Here is a 16,994-nt window from a genome sequence, read left to right as displayed (position 1 = left end):
GTATTTGCCAATATCTTTAACCGTACATAGCAACAGACTACTGGCACCAGCTTACTCGCCACAATGGCATGGATGGTAAAATGTTATTCATATCATTGAGGTACAACCTTGNNTGTACCATCCGTACCCCCCAAATTTTTTTGGTTGCCATCAGTCTATATAGGCTAGGTGCTCATCTACCCGGCAGGTTTCAACGTGATCTTTTCGATCGATCCCAGCCGGAACTTCTAAATCTGTCCACACTGCACTCCGCAGCCTTCTTTATCCCTATACCAAGATAAAGGTAATTGTTAATAACTAGGAACCACATGCTGTACATTCAGCGCATACTTTTTGAACATCTCCAAATATTTCTGGTTTGCGGGCACGTTTTAATTTATAATATCCTGCCTATCATACCACCGAATTTGGACCAAATCCCGCAACGATTTGGTACAAAGATGTAACTCANNGGACATCAGNCCATAACAAGGAACAGAAAAAATGATTCGAATATCTCTGGAACGCAAAGCACTGAACGCAAACGCAACACCNAAAAATGAAAATTGGAACAATTTTGAATTTCATTTTAAATAACCATTTTGCAACAATATTTAGTTTTTCATTTCATATTTTATCTACAATCGAAGATATACTTCTGATATTCCTTGTGGCACTAATGCCTTTTGTTGATACTGACAGAATAAAATTAATCACACACAAATGGCGCACAAATGCTAACATCAAAGAACGTGATGTCCACTGCAGAGTTAATTTGAAGCAGCTTTAACTGCTATTCTGCTTGATGCTGTCCATCGCTTCCTTTCTGCTTTCAAAGTGTTTCACTTTTATTTATTTGAGTTCATCAGATAAATTTCGTTTTAGCTGGCAATTATATAAGATTTATGCATTAGATGCTTTTCCGTTTGTCAGAAAATATTCTGATGATTAGCTAAAGGCGATTGTAATACAATGGAAAAATCAACAAGTGATGAATTGTCCACAGCTGCAGTTGTCAGCTAAAACTAGGCATGGCAACTGCTAATTTGTTAGCATTTAAATACTTTTCTAATTTCACGCTGACTGTTCTCTGAAAATCTTTCCTGATAGCGATCAAAGAATTTTACTTTTAACTTCAGAAAGTTTTGATCTCTTTCATTAGTGTTATTGTTTTCGTTCGTATATTTTATTAAAATAAAAAATTGCAATATTATTTACAAATCAAAAAAATTTATTTATATATTTGGTGAAAATTGTAAACTTTCTGTTTTAACATCTGAACGAAACAGACTAGTGCGTTGGTGAACACTTAAATTGCTATCTGTTTTCATTTCCATTTGCAACCTTTTAATATATATTTCAAGGATAACAAAATATTAAAACTTTCGGCATCAAAAGCAGCGTCTGTGATGTAGCTGATCTGTTTGATGTTGCATTTCAAATTACATTTTAAGTTTGTTAATTGAGCATGAAATTTCGAAAGAATTTCCATGCACGTATCCATTATTTGCATTTTGTATTATTCCGTTTAATTAAATACAGGGAATTTTTTTCGGCCAAAATCTTATGCACTTAATGAAGTTCGACTGTATTTTATATGAAATGTAGGAATGTCAAACAGGATTTTTCATACGAACAGCAAACCTCATCGACATATATAAAAATACATATATGGATGTTTTGAAACAAAAGAAACTTTGTAAATATTAAAGTAAAATTCTTGGATTGGAAATAAGAAAGATTCAAATAGAACACTCCCAGTAAAATCAAGAAATTAATCAGATGCTAACAATTTAGTAGTTGTCACTCCATGGTTTAGCTGGGAAGCTGCAACTGTGAGCAATTTGTCAATTGTGCATTTTCCCTTTGTATTAAAATCGCCTTTACCAACAAATGTGATGTGACGAGAAACGCGAACAATATTTGACAAAGGCATATGCGAGAAATCAAGCGTAAAATTAAGTGAAATTGCGAGCTAACGCGTAACGTTAGCATTAGTGCCATTTGTAACCCGGAAATTGGAAGTGTTGCTGCAACATTCCAGATTTTTCAAACAGATTATACAGTATTCTGACATTACACCCGGAAGTTAATATCCAATCTTGATTAATTTCAACAGGAAATAAATTAATTTACAAACAGTGAGAGCAGATTTATATATCAGGAGGAAAATCGGTAATAGACCGAAGAAGAAACAAGAAAGAAGATAAGAATGCTCCTGGCCACCGCTTATTTATACAAGTTTTTTATTTCATTGTATTATATTATTTAGTTTTTCCTTTTTCGTTGTTTCTACTTTGTTAATACTGTTTACTGTTGTTTTTTACTGTTGTTGTTAGTGCTGTTGGCTAGTGAAAAATAAAAATCACTATTTAACTTATTTTTTGAATTGTTTTTTCTGAATGAATACTGTCGCATTTGATATAACGTCCCTTTGGTACAATAAAATATAGAATAATGATAAAAATTATTTTCAGGAATGCTGATCATGAAAAAGTATAAACTTCACCACAGATAATATATTTAAATAAACAAAATTTCAATTAATGACAAAACTTCAAACAAACAAAATTTTGGAATAATAAATATTCCCATTTTTTATGTTACGTCACTACTATTAAAGTTACGTAATCCTAATCCTAAATGGAATATTTGAACCAATAAAATAAAAAAATATTACAGCTAATCATAAGAGAAAGATTTGAATCAATGAGCAATTAGACAAGGAAAACCAATACGACAAAGACTTGACGGTCCAATAAAATAGCGCGGTCAACAACCAATAAGTGAACAACGAGACCGAAGGGGAATTTAGTGGGACCAAAGGGGAGAAAACCTAATATTTTTACAATGTTTTGAATGGTAACGTTGATTACTTTTCTCGTTTTACCACCCCATCAGATGATTTTGGTTCGATACCAAGATACGTAGACATCACTGTGACGAGTCTGTTGTCAAACCAACGTACTTCGATGATTCCTTTATCAGTGTCAGTTCTGAAGTCGAAAGCACCTCGAAACTTTGACTTCAGCTCTTTTTCTGAAAGTAGCGGCCAGTCAAGCGCAGTCTGTTTGCTCCAATCGTTCCACAAGATAGGATTCTCATTGTCTTTAGCCGTAACTGTATTTCAAAAAATGTATAATAGTTTTCACGAAACAGCTTATGGTTTCTGTTCTTCGGTAACGTTTCACACAGTTTCAATACATAGTTTGCCGGTTGGAAAGGCAGTGGTTCGGATTTTTCATGCCGTGAAATACGAAGTCATAAAGCAAATCAGACTTACCGGCACGAGAAATAAGTTTGAAGCGACATTTATGTCGCATGCAGGGTAGATACTGTTTGAGTTTGTGCCTCTCTTTGTTGGCAATAGCTTGTTTCTCCACTGATTGAATTTATTCATTTTCTATTTCCGCGCAACATTTTCTGAACATTTCAAGCAATTACCGAATCTTATACAGCCGATTCTAATTTGGATCGTCTCTGTTCTGTATTCTGTTCAAATTATCGTTGAAATGCCGATAACGCATGGTTTCAATAAAACGGCCACGAGTCAATCAATTACCGATACTGTCAACATGAAAATCTGTTGGTCAATACATCGGATATCCGGGCATGGGAATCATGCCCATTTTTACCAATGCACCAACAAGCAATCCAGTATCATGCATTGTTAAACGAATTCGCAAGTTCTTGTTCCGAACAGCGCATATAGTTGCTTGATCAGCTATATAGTGGAATATTTCATCTGTAAAATATTTTTTGAAATACATCTGTGGTGATCCAATTTCAGTCACTGCAGATAACTATTTGGATAGAAATATACTGCCGTCTGTGTACCAAGCTATTGTAGATACTGCTGCATTGTTGAAATTTCGAACAGTTTATAATGTGCAAACCGAGTGTATCAAAGTTAATGCAGATACTAAAAACAACCCCGATCACCAACCCAGAAACTTTACAGGTTGCCATCATTTTTAGTGGTATTTTCGCATCAATTTCTGCTTATAAAAAATTACCATATTTAAATTCTGCTCAGTTTTCAAATTATACATCAGAATAGTAATTCATTTTTTCTTGTTGATTTTTACAGTCATTGAAAAGTTCATTGTTTTTTGTCTTATTAACTATACGTACAACAGGACGTATTTTTAAAAATCTACCAACACGACAACAGAATCGACAGCAAAAAATAATTATGACAAGCATCAAGAGCACATGAACACTTGCATTGCTAACAAACATTACATGCCAAAATTGATATGCTCTGCCTGAAGGGATCAATACTGTCTGCTGAAAAAAATTTACAAGGAATTGAGATTATTTAGGCTTTTTTATACGTATTTTTCTAACGTGGGGACAATTCGATCACAAGAATCCAAAAGCGTAGATAGCGCCAACAATCCATCAGAGGGTTAAATAATAGACTGTAGTAAAATGTAAACGAAAAGTGAGATTACCAAAAATGCATTAGATAATTTTGAAAGCCAAGCCAGATAATTTCTGCTTGTTTAATGATGATTATAATGTTTCTCAATTGCGCGCTTAGCTGCTCCACCAGGCCGCTATTTGTGCTGTAAATGAACGCCGCAATTAATTTTCTTGTTTATGTAAACCGTATAAAAAAGAATTGAAAATAGCATTTCTTCATTTGTCATGCAGTAAATTTAGAAACTGCTTCACATTTATTTCGTGTTTTCAGCTAGTTTGCTTGGAGTCAAACATTATATCTAAATTCAATTATAATTAATTAATAAATTACATTTTACAAGAAATTTTGATTTACGCAACACAAGCTATCACAAATGCTAATCTGTTAAAAATCAAGCATTTCGTTCAGTGCAATTCAACAAGACTTTCGAAATGAAAAAATTTCAGATAAAACGCATCCTATCCTTGCAGAATACACTCTTCTCCTCTCTACCCTTTATTCTGCACCCAATTTCTTTTATATTACATAAGTTTGTCAATTAATATTGTAAATTTATTGTACTCATTGTAATAAATCAATCATTTGTATTCACTTTTCATGAATACATAAACTTTATTAAAATTTAACAACAATAATACATTGGATATGTGCAGCATTGCATTATCTCTTTAAAATTTTCACACGTAAAGCTCTGTTCATTGATGGACATCGCTTTCAAAATCCGGTAATGTGTCTTTTACTTCATTTTCCGAAATATCTGGTGCAGTGCTTTGTAATTTACTTCCTAAAATTAAATATGCTATATTCTACTCGTTTTAAAGGAAAAATACCTTTAGCAGCTTTTTTCAATCGTATATTTAACTTTCTTCGATTCCTAAAAGAACAATAATTTCTATATTTCTCTGTTAACCAAAACAAGCAAAAGCTGACCAATTATTACATAAACAATTATCAACATTAAAAATTTATCTATACAGCACAGAATATTCTGTAACTTGAAAATGTCAATATAATTTATATGTTCTTGCCTTTTAGCCCGCTTTTTTGCTGTTTTTGCTTCCGCAAGCCGTTTTCGCTCTTCTTGTCTTTCCTCAAATTCTCTGTCCAATTTTTCCTAAACTTAAAACTCAAATACATGCAAAAAATAAAAATAACTAACTTTAATAGCCTGCTGTTCAATGTACTGCAATCTTTCATTTTCCTTCTTCCTTATATTTCTATATATATGATATTCTCCACTGCCAGCTCCAGCACTCGAACCTCAAATGCATCATTTCAACGTTTAAAATTTATACGACTGAACTTACCTACTACATTTCGAACAAATTCAGGAGGAGGTTCAGGTTTCCATTCTTTCGGCTTTTCAGGAATATAAGCAGGCTTTTCCTAATAATTAATTACATGATAAAACAATAAATATATTCCTATCACTAACAATGTTTTGCAAGAGCTTTTCTAATCTTCTTCTTTGCTCATCCATTGCCGTTTTCGCACCACGTAAATAACTGTCATCGTCATCGTCATCTTTGTGAAAACGACGTCGATTCATAATTTCTTAAACATTATTAGCATTTCAAAATTAGAAAATAAATAACTGAAAATATGTTTCATAAAAAAAATAACTCATTTCAATTACGAACAAAAGCCAAAAAGCATACTGTAATAAATTTTATTTTGTAAAATTCAAGTTCAAATAAAAATTTAAACGAAGTTTTTTACCTACTTCAAATTTTATTTAATTCAGTTATATATGAAAATAAAATTATCGTTTCAAAAAGGCTAAATTTATTATAACACAGAAGTTCCGTTGACTAGCGGTGATTGGGGACAAAAATTGGACCGAACCACGGCTTAAATTAAAATATTGATAAGTAGGTAAGTTTTAGCCCATTGCATGCATTGTTCCACATATACAATATTCGCCTGTTTACTGATGCCGGAAAAATCAAAACGTGTGATAAAATCTAATACTTTGGAAGACAATCAATCATGTGCAGGAAGCGCGTATGTTTGTCAATTCAAGACACCGAAACAAATTAAGTGTACTATAGCGTCAAGCAAAAGATGAGTAGGTATTTTCTTGAGCTTATCCACCACAGTTTTACAAATAGCAGTTTAACAAAACCGAACTTCTATGTAAATTTTTTGAAATGAATTTTTTGATTTCATTACTTTTGGTATTTAGCAAGCTGTGGTGCTCCATTAATATAAAAGTAACGTTTGTTTAGAAGAATTCCAATTTTAACCTATTCTTAGCTATGTATATGCATAAGTTACTTGAGCATTTGCTAAAAGTGAAAATTTTGCACCTTTCAGGATAAGTTTGTTTGAAATTGTTTAGAAGATTTGAAGAAAAATTTTTTATAAGCCTTTTCCTTCTTTAGCATGTTCAGATGTTCTAAAATTTTATTAATATTAATTAGAAATAAATACTCTAGAGCACGGTTTTTCAATTCTGTGCTGTTCATTAAAAAATTCAAAATAAAATAAGTGAAATATGATCAATAAATTAATGTTGTAAAAATTAAACTTGCTTCAAAGTATTTTCAGATATTTCTTACTTCAAAGTCATTAAATTTTTACGATAATTTGTAGTTTCATTTTACTGTTCATAAAGTTTTATAGACAAAATCGTCGCTGCTTATTATTAAAATTTAATCATCTAGTGAAAATACAAAGCAAGACCTTTCGGTTTAATTCATTTTCTCCATTTCTTTTTCAAGAATTTCTAAAGTAATGATGCTAAAGTAGTTAGAAGCAGTTAGGAAAATTTCTTAATAAAATATAGCTATTGTACAAAGTTCATATGTAAATATAATGAAACATTACGGTAATTTTTAAGAATAAAGTGGTAGATGGTGGTGAATAACATTGCTTATGGTGTGAAATTTTCAAGATGGTAAAAAAAGTTTCGAGATGATGGAGGCGTTTACAAATTCACCGCTTGCCATTGAGAATGTAAAGCAGCAAGTTGAGTGAGCTTTTCATCTAATTGAGTATCTTCAGTTACCAACAAATCATCGCATAAGCTTTGCAAAACAACGTGAATCATTTGGAAACGATCCTCGTCCGTTCGTGGTGTTGACGATGGTTTTACTTTTTCTGCATTTGCTTGTTCACCATCTACAACGGCCATTGATTTATCAGCCACACTTTTGCCTGCTGCTGAGTCATTATTTTCTTGATCAGAATTATCACTGCGATTTAAAATCGCTTCCACAGTCTGACAGTTGGCAAAGACATTTGGCAGCAACTGTGCACTTAAACGACGAGTCGCATTTGCAAGATTTTGCCTCGTCCCGAAACGCCTAGATTTTTCAGCAAATTCTTTATAAGCCTCTTCCGATACATCATGACCTGAATGTTCTTCATGCAAAGTAGTTAGGCGTAAAGTGTGCTCTGACCAACTGTAATTAAGTCGCAACATAGCCGTGCAACCGCAGGGTAAATAATTATATTTTCGGTGTCGAATGAGACCTGAAAAGTAAGCTCATTTCATCAGCTTCAGCATATACATGGCTTTCACTTGGGTTTTTCCAGCAATATTGTAATTTACTACTATTACCTAGAACTGTTGTTATAATTTTTCACATTTTTGTTGAAAGCTTTTTACAGAGTTTTACCGTTTTCAAGAACCACAATAACCTCTGTCACTTATAACTTGAAATGATATTTGTTCATTTGATAAGTTGTAATTTATCAAATTATTATTCATTGTTTTGTATTTGAAAATACTCTTTAGAAAAGAAAAGTAGAAAAAAATTAATAATTAATAATTTACCTCGTACACGTGGTGCACCGTAGTGAGCGCAGTGGTAAACTATGTACCGGTATCTGAAAATTGGATCAATGACGCCGTTCTTTAAGCGTAAAGTTTCTGAGCTGGCCACTCGGAAAGTGTGAAAATGCTTGGATTTCCAAGCATCGAATGCTTGTTCAAATTCTAAGAAAGATTTGAAACGACGACCAACTTGGAAGCCGGATATGGTTTGCCAAGTTTGCCTCGCTGTCAAGCGTTGTTGTCCATTGGATGGACGTAAACTTTCCACAACGTCCATGATCGCTGCTTGGGATAATAAAATTGATCTTTCTTCAGAAATTGAACACGATTGCACTGTCGACTGACCGCACCACATATTTTCTGATGTAAAACTTTTTTCATCTTGCTCTCTATCCATTTTTTCAATATTTGACACAATAAAACTGAAATATTTCATTCGTTTATTCATTAATTGATAAAAATAATAAGAAATTTAAGACGCCATTGTAATTGTGCAAGTAAAAATGAAAATCATACAAAAAAAATAAATAAATATACACGTAAATGACTATGATCGTATTATTCTACTACAATATATATATATGTATAGAATAAACGCTAAAAGGGAAAATAAAATTAACCAACGGAAAAGCTGAATACAAATAATCTTTTCATAATGGACTAACGGAGTAAATAAATGGTTGAATAAATTTTATGAAAGAAAAGTTTAAAATATAAATTCATGAAATGAATATGAAGAGGAAGAATGTAAAATAAGAAAGAAGAAAGATTGAATACCAAATGACAAATTGACTGCGCACCAACAGAAGAATCACAACCGACCTGACCGACAGCTGAAAGACAGACTGACTGAATAAATGAATAAAAGTAACCAGTCGTCCTCGTGATTTTCAGTGTTTTTGGCCTAGCCTGACAGCTGTCAGAGATGGATAGAACTGAACGGACGGCGTCAAACTGAGGCAAAAATGATGAGGTGTGCCGAGTCAATATTTGACCGAACGGCTGTCGGGTTGGTCCACTTAGCTTTAACTATCTGAGCTTTTCTATTTGTAAGCGGATGCAAACGTCATCTGAGACACTCCAACCAGCTGCATGCATTGGATCCCAACGACGCCAACTGACAATTAGCCTTTTGGCTTGTATTGTATGCGTCGGGCAAGGCCAGCAAACGATCAAAGTTGAATGTCTTTGTTATAGACGGTTCTCAAAAAGCTGAACGTTACGACTGGTCATTAGCAAACCATCACTGGCTGCCTTCTAACTTGCGTCTTAATTCAGCATTCTTTAATCTAGTGGCACTTTTTTATCGTTTGTCACAACATCATTCCCCCTTTGCAGACTGTTTGACTCCAAATAATGCAAATATAATATTGAAAATATATTTATTATTATATTGGTATTTACTTCAATTATTTTCATAGTAGGCTTTTCCATTTTATTAGACAAAAAACGTCCAGTAGAATGCCATTCTGAGTCTACAAATCTGAAAACGGAATTCTCTCCAGAAATCTGTAAATTTCCCCAGTTGAGAACCCTTGTTTTAATCCATGCACAGCCGAAGTTCACATTCTCTCATCCACTAATCTTCATCTACTCTACATTGCAATCCAGACCGTCTATCATTGATTACTTATTCATTCTATCTTTGTCTATCTGTCCATCTATCTATATTTATTTATTTATCTAACTATACATACATATATATACATATTTTTAAAAAATACTTTGTGATGTTTTACTCATAACTTCTGTTTTTTCATCTCTTTTGTGTTATTTTCAATTTTATATATTTCAAAAGTATCTATTGTAGTAAATATTATAACAACAATACAAAATAATTTTTTAAAATATAATGTACTATATTATAACTTGCACTGCTTTATGGTTGTTTTTCTTAGAGATGATGATATGGTTTTTTGTTTAGAGTTGCTGATTTTAATGAATAATAATATTGTAATTTTATTTATCATTTTTGTGAAATCCATACGTGCAAAAGTTAAATTTACATAAGGAAAAAGGAAATGAATAAAATGACAAAGTGATAATTTGAATGTATGCCAGAATACTTTGTTTATTTCGGCAGCATCTTATTTTATGATCAGTTGGCAAAATAAATTCCCAGTAGTGAGTAGCAGATGGTCAACGGACAAACGTGTCAGAGACAGCTTGTGGAACAAGGTAAGTTTTAAAAAAATGAGAAAAATAAAAAAGAAAAGAAATTTTTAAGAAATGGAAAAGAGAAAAAAATAAATTTTAATTACCACTTAAAATTTTATTACTTTTGAAATTTATATAATTTGAAAAAAAGAGTTTGTTTTTCTTGTCAGAAGCTTAAGATTAATTGATTAATCGAATAATAATAATAAATGATCATAATACAATTTTCATCAAAAATGGTGTGAAGCATGAAATATTTTAACAGGTCTAACAGAAAGTGAAAGATGAAAGGATGGTTTGAAGCAGTTGATGTTAACTATTTTTCAGGTTTGCAGCTTTGATTTATGCTTCTGTCCCCTGGAGAGCAGTGTTGCAGCTGGGTCTAGATAGCAACTGTTCAAGCTAGTCTAGATCTGTTGAAGCTGACTCAGCTCGACAGCTGCTCTGTTTACTAGCATGAGCTTGACCTCCACCAAAAAGCAGGTGGTCACACGATCAGCAAGACTGCAAATCCATTACACAACATTAGCAAAGAATCCATTTTTTCCAATGAATACCAGAACCAGGGAAAAGGCAGTTGCTAATAAATTTCTGAAAAAAAGTTACTTTTTATTATTATTATCAACAAGTGTCATCATTGAAGTATTCCTTCTCACCGCTTCAGTTTTCAACGCTTCAATTCTCACCGATCAATGTATTATAAATTTCAATATCAAAAAGCCTCCTCAGGCTTCATTGCTTTTAATATTGCTATGAAAAGTGAATGTTACTTTGAAATAAATGTCACTTTCTTTAGTTATAACTGAATTATTTACTTTTAAATTATATACAAATTCTTTTCAAATAACAAGCTCAGTTTTAGATATCTGCAAGTTCTATATATATATATATATATATATATATATATATCTGTCATACTTTAAGTTGTAAACAAGCTTAACAAAGTAACTTTACGAAGTTGAAAATGTTTTTTGAAAAGCTTTTATTATTCTTAACTGAAGGGTTAGAAAAATTTTTTTTTATTTCAAATTGTTTCCTTTTTTTTATCCAATGAATTTTGACAGTAGTTTCATATTTCGTATAATATTAAATTGTTATATCAGCAAAATTTTTACACGCAAACATTTTGCTTAAAAAGCATATTTATTTGGTTCTACTGTTTGGTAAAGTTCGTAATTTGGTTCTGTTAAGAGAAAAAAGCTATAAACTAAAAGTCAATTTGTATTAAGCATTTTCATTTTAGTGTAACTCATGAATTTAAACTAATTATTTGATTTCCAGTAATTAATAAGTATTTTTTAATTTAAAATATTACCTATTCTTTAAAATAAATTTTAAAAATAAAAACAAAACTAACTAATGAATAATGAAAAACATGTTGTTTGTTAGAATTATTTAGATATAAAAATTAATGTTGAACAACATTTTTATTAAAAATTATTTTTCTTTTTGTTTTCTATAACGATATTTTTTATTTTCTAAATTTTATAATTTATGGCAACTATGGAGCATTAGAATTTATTTAGAAACGCATACATCGTTTGTCTGTATGCTTTTCAAATTGTGAAAGTTCATTCCGCATCTTCTTCATTGATAATCGGTCAGTGTTTGAACCATTTTTGTCTCACACAGAATGCTCCATCTCGTTGTTTGTCACATCGAGAAACTGAAAACAATATAAAATTTTTTTGTTTATTTACAATATTATTTAGCATATTTTTTCAAATGATTATTTTCGCTTAAAGTTTTTAAATATTGTTTAATAAAAGATTTCCATTAATTACATTTTTTTAAGTTTTAAATATAATTGAATTTTAAAAAACAGATTGCAAAAATTGTATTCAATTTATACTTAAAGAAACATAAAATAGCATTTTAAGTTTTATTTTTATTGTATTTGTGAAAAATATGTTAAAAATAGCAAAAGACATTTAACAGATAACAGTAAATTAAATCTTTTTTTACCACAACGAGGAGTTTCCATCGTTAAGTCTAAAAGAAGATGTCTCGGACATGAGCAAATTTTCTTGCTTTTATATTCAATACATTTGTACAGGCACTGTTCGTCAGAGCAACATTGCTGACCGTATGTTTTTTCTTAATTTCAAATTATTTATTAAAATAACTCAATTGATTTCATAATTAAAAATGATTACTGAACGAAGTGTCACAAGGCGTAGATGAACCTACTGCATTGTTGTAAATTTTTGGAGAATGTGTTAAACTAATTACTTGACCATCTTTTGGAGTAAACTTCTGTTTGAGAGTTTGTAAGATGGAAAGTGGTGAATGAGTCTTTGCAGCGAAAGCATTCTTCGCAGTTGTGTGAAGTACTAAACGGTAAATTTTAATAATAAAATAATAATTGTAAAATATAATATAAATGGCTAACTCTCATTTAAGCTTCAACATAAATAACATAATCAAACTTTTAACAAACTTTGCTCTAACTGTCTATATGATATGATTTAATAAATTATACATTAACTAAAATCATTTTAATGCTATTATTTACTTGTAAAATTTATTAAGTGGTAAATTGCATACCTTCTTCATTAGCAGGGCAGCATAGCAATGCATTTGTTATTGGAGATATGTGACACCTATAACCCGTAGGACAGCGATCATCCTCCAGTTTACACGACAGTGGTTGATTAGTGTTTGAATAGATGTATGGTTGACCAAAAGGGCAATCTTCTGATTCTAAATTTAAGTAAAAATTAGCAAATAAACTTTCATTATTTGTTTGATTCTACTTGTTTCAGAAAATTCAACAGAACAACAATAATGCTGCTGAGCAGTTTGACTGTAAGAGCAGACATAGCCATGAGGACAGTTTTGTTCAACATTGCATTTCAGAGCTTCATTGTTAATTGCTTGAGTATACACGGCAGATCCAGTAGGGCATAAAGAACCTATTGAATACAATACATTATACAAGCTACCTAATATTTTAAGTCATAAATTCTTATGCCTTTCAATTTAGCAATATCTATTGTCGTTTCTTTAATTGATTTTCCACAGCAAATGTAGCCTTGATTGTTGACTGAACTTTGACAGGAATAGCCCTCAGGACAACTTGATGATACAAATGGATCACAGTTGAAGTTTAAAAATCCCGGTGCTACATGATGACCAGGTATTTTACACAATGAATTGCTTTGGATATTGAAGTTTCGCTGTTTTAATGTAAAGGAACTATGCAGAGGAGACAGAGGGGTGGTAAAGCCAGAGCAAAATTTCATGCATAATTTTAACGATTCAAAGTTGTTCGAATTCCCTTCGCAACCTTTGAACTGAAATGACTGACAAGATCGAGTACTAAAATCGAAATAATATCGGGTTACTGAACCACTAATTTGGTTGACATTGCAAAACGATCCTTCATCTTTATCAGAAGAGCAAATTATACCTTAAATAATAAATAAATAAATATATATATGCATATATATATGTCACAAAAACTACCATACTTGCACTTGGGCAACAAACTCGCAGTGATGGTGGACCGTAAACTGGATGCACACAGCGATGTTCTAAAGGACATACTTTATCAGAAAAATCACAGCGGATTAATTTTCCATTTTCCAAAGCGGGATTTCCTTTTTGACACATTCCTAAAATATTTTTTTTCATTAATTAATTTACTAAACTCACATAGAAAAATATAAGCAATACAATGACAATAATGGAAAACTAACCAGAAAAACAAAAATTTTCACATGCAGCCATTGTTGGAAAATTATTTGCGTTTCCAGCACAACCTTTGTAAAATAATGGTTGACAAATGCCCAACTTTACATTAAAGAAATAATTAACAGATCTGGGCCGTTCACAAGAGACACCATCGTTTAATAATTGCGTGCAAACAGTTTCTGAAAATATTTCATTCATGTTTCATCATTGTAATATTTTAAAATATAAGCTCAACTTTTCTCATACCTCGAGATGGGCAACAAAGAGATCCATTCAATGTATTTGTGCACTCATAACCGATGGGACATTGTTCAAATTCTGAACAATAATGAAATGAATTTCTCTTAACGGTATCAGCCAGCGGATCTCCGGCAGGACATAATTTATCTCTTTCTTTTTCAAAACTATCATTTTTGTTTAAAGAACAACAGATGCCAGAGTTTTGGCTAAATATGCATCCATAACCTGCCGGACAATTATTATTATGGTTAACGGAGCATCGCATTGGCAACAAAGTAAAAGGATCTGTAAAATGTGATGAACCATCGGGACACGCTTAAAAATAACATAAACAAATTAACAAGAAGCATTAATAATTGTTTTTTGAATTTATACTTAAATTTTTGCTGCAACAAATGCCACTTCCAATATGACGTTCTGACGGTTTACAAGTATAACCAATTGGACAGGTTTCGCTGATACTGCTGTTCAGCTTACATCTGACATTCAAGCCAGTCTGTTGATCACGAAGTGCTAACTCTCCTTTGGAACAACTTTCCATTGCTAAAAACACAATCTAATAAATTAGCAACAAAATCCTGTTTTAAACAAAGCAAATTTTGCCTAAAATGCCACAAAAACTCAAAGTTTTAAGTGCATTTAGCCAAAATGTATATAAAACAATTTGGATGCTAAATTGTTTAATTGGAAAATTTGCCTGCTTTATTTAAAAAAAATAGATAATGCACACGTAATAATAATAATAATAATAATATGATTTAAATATCTGGGTTTGATTAAATATTTTGAATAAATCTACATTTATGTCAAAGAAATGATAAGAAAAACGCGAACAATTTTATTTGTGAGATGAATAATTTTTTTCTCATTAATGTTAAATACCAGAAATTGCAGCAGCAGTATTTTTTTCGCTGTAAGAAATGGACGATTTTTTTTCTGGATGACAGCATTGATAATGCCGATAAAACTGACTATACAAACAAACGCTTCCAGTTGGGCAACTGTTCAAATGAAGCAAATCGCATAACATCGGCTTTCCACTTTCAATGCTTGCACTTATTGTCATTGGTGGACATCCGTCGACAACTAAATTGAAAATAATTATATATTTCAAAAAAAAATAAATAAATAAATAAACAAATATGACCAATTGGAGCCATGTTAGAATTTGAAGAAAACCGATTCATATTTGCAGTCGACAATCGACGCTTGGGTTTTTCACAACAAAAATAAGCTCCAGTTGAAGGGTGGAGTTGGCAAGAAAATTCTTCTGGGCATCCATTCTCTTGAGTTTGTGGTGCACAAGCTACTGGATAACCATTCAATAAATAAGGCGCACTGCCAGTTGGGCAGACACGAAAAGTAGCTGGTTGATCTGAAAGCAATTTTAAATCATATATTAAAAAACTTTCTCAAATATATCCAAAAAATTCAGACAAAATTAGTAATTCGAGTAAATATATTACACGCGGTTGGCGCTGTTGCAGTGACAGTTGTTTTTGATGGAAAACTGATGCTTGCTCTTTTCATGCAACAAAAATGACTATTCATAATTTCATCAAACTGACAACTGAAACCATGAGGACAAGGATTCGACTCTGGATTGCATTTCAGCGGCTTTTCATTGACAAAATATGGGGCCCAGGGCCAACAAATTTCAGCACCTAAATTTATGAAAAACATTTTTCACATCATCCAAATAGCAATTTGATTATTTAGGCAAGGTAAAAATATTACTTCGCTTCTTTTCATGACAGCAGACAGATGGAAATTTATTTGTTTTATCATAATTGCAAAAACTACTCTGAGGACACTGCTTACTAAACGAGCATGTAATTATAGAACCATGACTTTTAGTAACTGTAGCGTTGGGACAAAGTGCATCATCTGAAAGCAAGGCAAATGTTAAATAACTGTTGTTGCTCAAAAAGCAAAAGCATATAAATGAGACAATATTTTCAAAATTTTGAGCAAATTAAGCAGAAATAATTAAAATTATATCACAATATAAGTTACTTTTTAATACTAAAATGCTTCATTTAAAATGTAAAATTTGAATTTTTTTCATTTAAATAAATTACAGCAATACCTTTATAACAGTTTTGATTAAATTCTTCATAACTTTCTTTGCATTTGCAATGTTTATTTTGACATTTCATTGTCGGTTCACAATCATCATCAATTTGGCAACTATCTCCGACTTTTACAGGGTAACATCGGGCAGCCAAACGCAAACTTTCAAGTGAAATATTATATGGATAAAGGCATGCCTGGTGAATTTCATTGAAAACCTTTTGCAAACCACAGTCTTTTTCACAATTTTCAACACCATACTTCCTAAAACGAAATAAATAATTAATAATAATTAAATGTATGCAAATATATGAAAAATTCATAAAAAATAGCCACTATTTTTATTCTTAATACATAGACCACAGAAGATTAATTAATCTTTTATTTTGTAACACTGCTTTTTTACATGAAATGTCAAAATCATTTGCGCAATTTATCTTTTGGAGATAAATCCAGCAACTGATCAACAATTAGTTGTCTGTCTACATCTGCTAGATGCTTTTTAATAAAAGCGCGGCTGTTGTTCAATTCTTGAACCATTGTAAGAACGTGACTGTTCCATTGCAACAAAAAGGTATTGAAAAATTGACGATTATAAAGCAATAGCAAGCGATTATTATGCGTCATGTGTTGCAGTGT

General features: G+C 31.6%; 3 protein-coding genes across 3 annotated transcripts; all 3 read right to left on the bottom strand.

Annotated features, from left to right (window-relative positions):
- Positions 1-2,851: 2,851 nt before the first annotated feature.
- On the bottom strand, positions 2,852-5,957 carry Tsp_00162 (PRKR-interacting protein 1). The gene is made up of 7 exons (XM_003375963.1): positions 5,844-5,957; positions 5,716-5,794; positions 5,568-5,668; positions 4,140-4,269; positions 3,615-3,724; positions 3,263-3,356; positions 2,852-3,099 (listed from the first exon to the last, which is right to left on the bottom strand). The coding sequence occupies exons 1-7, from the start codon at positions 5,955-5,957 to the stop codon at positions 2,852-2,854; spliced, it is 876 nt and encodes a 291-aa protein (XP_003376011.1).
- Positions 5,958-7,337: 1,380 nt separating this feature from the next.
- Tsp_00163 (conserved hypothetical protein) lies at positions 7,338-8,586 on the bottom strand. Its single transcript, XM_003375962.1, has 2 exons — positions 8,237-8,586; positions 7,338-7,815 (listed from the first exon to the last, which is right to left on the bottom strand). Exons 1-2 carry the CDS (start codon positions 8,584-8,586, stop codon positions 7,338-7,340), a joined length of 828 nt encoding a protein of 275 aa, XP_003376010.1.
- A 3,071-nt stretch (positions 8,587-11,657) lies between these two features.
- On the bottom strand, positions 11,658-16,895 carry Tsp_00164 (putative kunitz/Bovine pancreatic trypsin inhibitor domain protein). The gene is made up of 18 exons (XM_003375961.1): positions 16,816-16,895; positions 16,372-16,619; positions 16,083-16,169; positions 15,827-15,946; positions 15,430-15,657; positions 15,165-15,368; positions 14,658-14,825; positions 14,289-14,597; positions 14,166-14,221; positions 14,048-14,141; positions 13,820-13,963; positions 13,399-13,758; positions 13,103-13,291; positions 12,894-13,049; positions 12,533-12,679; positions 12,312-12,443; positions 11,975-12,012; positions 11,658-11,666 (listed from the first exon to the last, which is right to left on the bottom strand). Exons 1-18 carry the CDS (start codon positions 16,893-16,895, stop codon positions 11,658-11,660), a joined length of 2,769 nt encoding a protein of 922 aa, XP_003376009.1.
- Between the last annotated feature and the right edge of the window lie 99 nt (positions 16,896-16,994).

This window comes from Trichinella spiralis (assembly GCF_000181795.1).
Source record: "Trichinella spiralis strain ISS 195 chromosome Unknown Scfld4, whole genome shotgun sequence".
NCBI classification, from domain to species: Eukaryota; Metazoa; Nematoda; class Enoplea; order Trichinellida; family Trichinellidae; genus Trichinella; species Trichinella spiralis.
The sequence above is the reverse complement of the archived record's forward strand: the minus strand, read 5'-3'. Positions and strand labels throughout refer to the sequence as shown.

Bases quoted from the DNA above. Each gene is read 5' to 3' on its own strand.
- Tsp_00162 (XM_003375963.1), bottom strand. From the start codon at position 5,957: ATGAATCGACGTCGTTTTCACAAAGATGACGATGACGATGACAGTTAT. The intron at 3,725-4,139 runs GTAGATTTTTAA...AATATTTTACAG, and splicing joins TCGATTCTGTTGTCGTGTTG to ATGAAATATTCCACTATATA. The intron at 3,100-3,262 runs GTAAGTCTGATT...TTTGAAATACAG, and splicing joins CAAACTTATTTCTCGTGCCG to TTACGGCTAAAGACAATGAG.
- Tsp_00163 (XM_003375962.1), bottom strand. From the start codon at position 8,586: ATGGATAGAGAGCAAGATGAAAAAAGTTTTACATCAGAAAATATGTGG. The intron at 7,816-8,236 runs GTACATAGTTTA...ACTTAATTACAG, and splicing joins GATCCAATTTTCAGATACCG to TTGGTCAGAGCACACTTTAC.
- Tsp_00164 (XM_003375961.1), bottom strand. From the start codon at position 16,895: ATGGTTCAAGAATTGAACAACAGCCGCGCTTTTATTAAAAAGCATCTA. The intron at 16,170-16,371 runs GTATTGCTGTAA...CCTTGCTTTCAG, and splicing joins TAATCAAAACTGTTATAAAG to ATGATGCACTTTGTCCCAAC. The intron at 13,292-13,398 runs GTTCAGTCAACA...TTAAAATATTAG, and splicing joins TGAGGGCTATTCCTGTCAAA to GTAGCTTGTATAATGTATTG.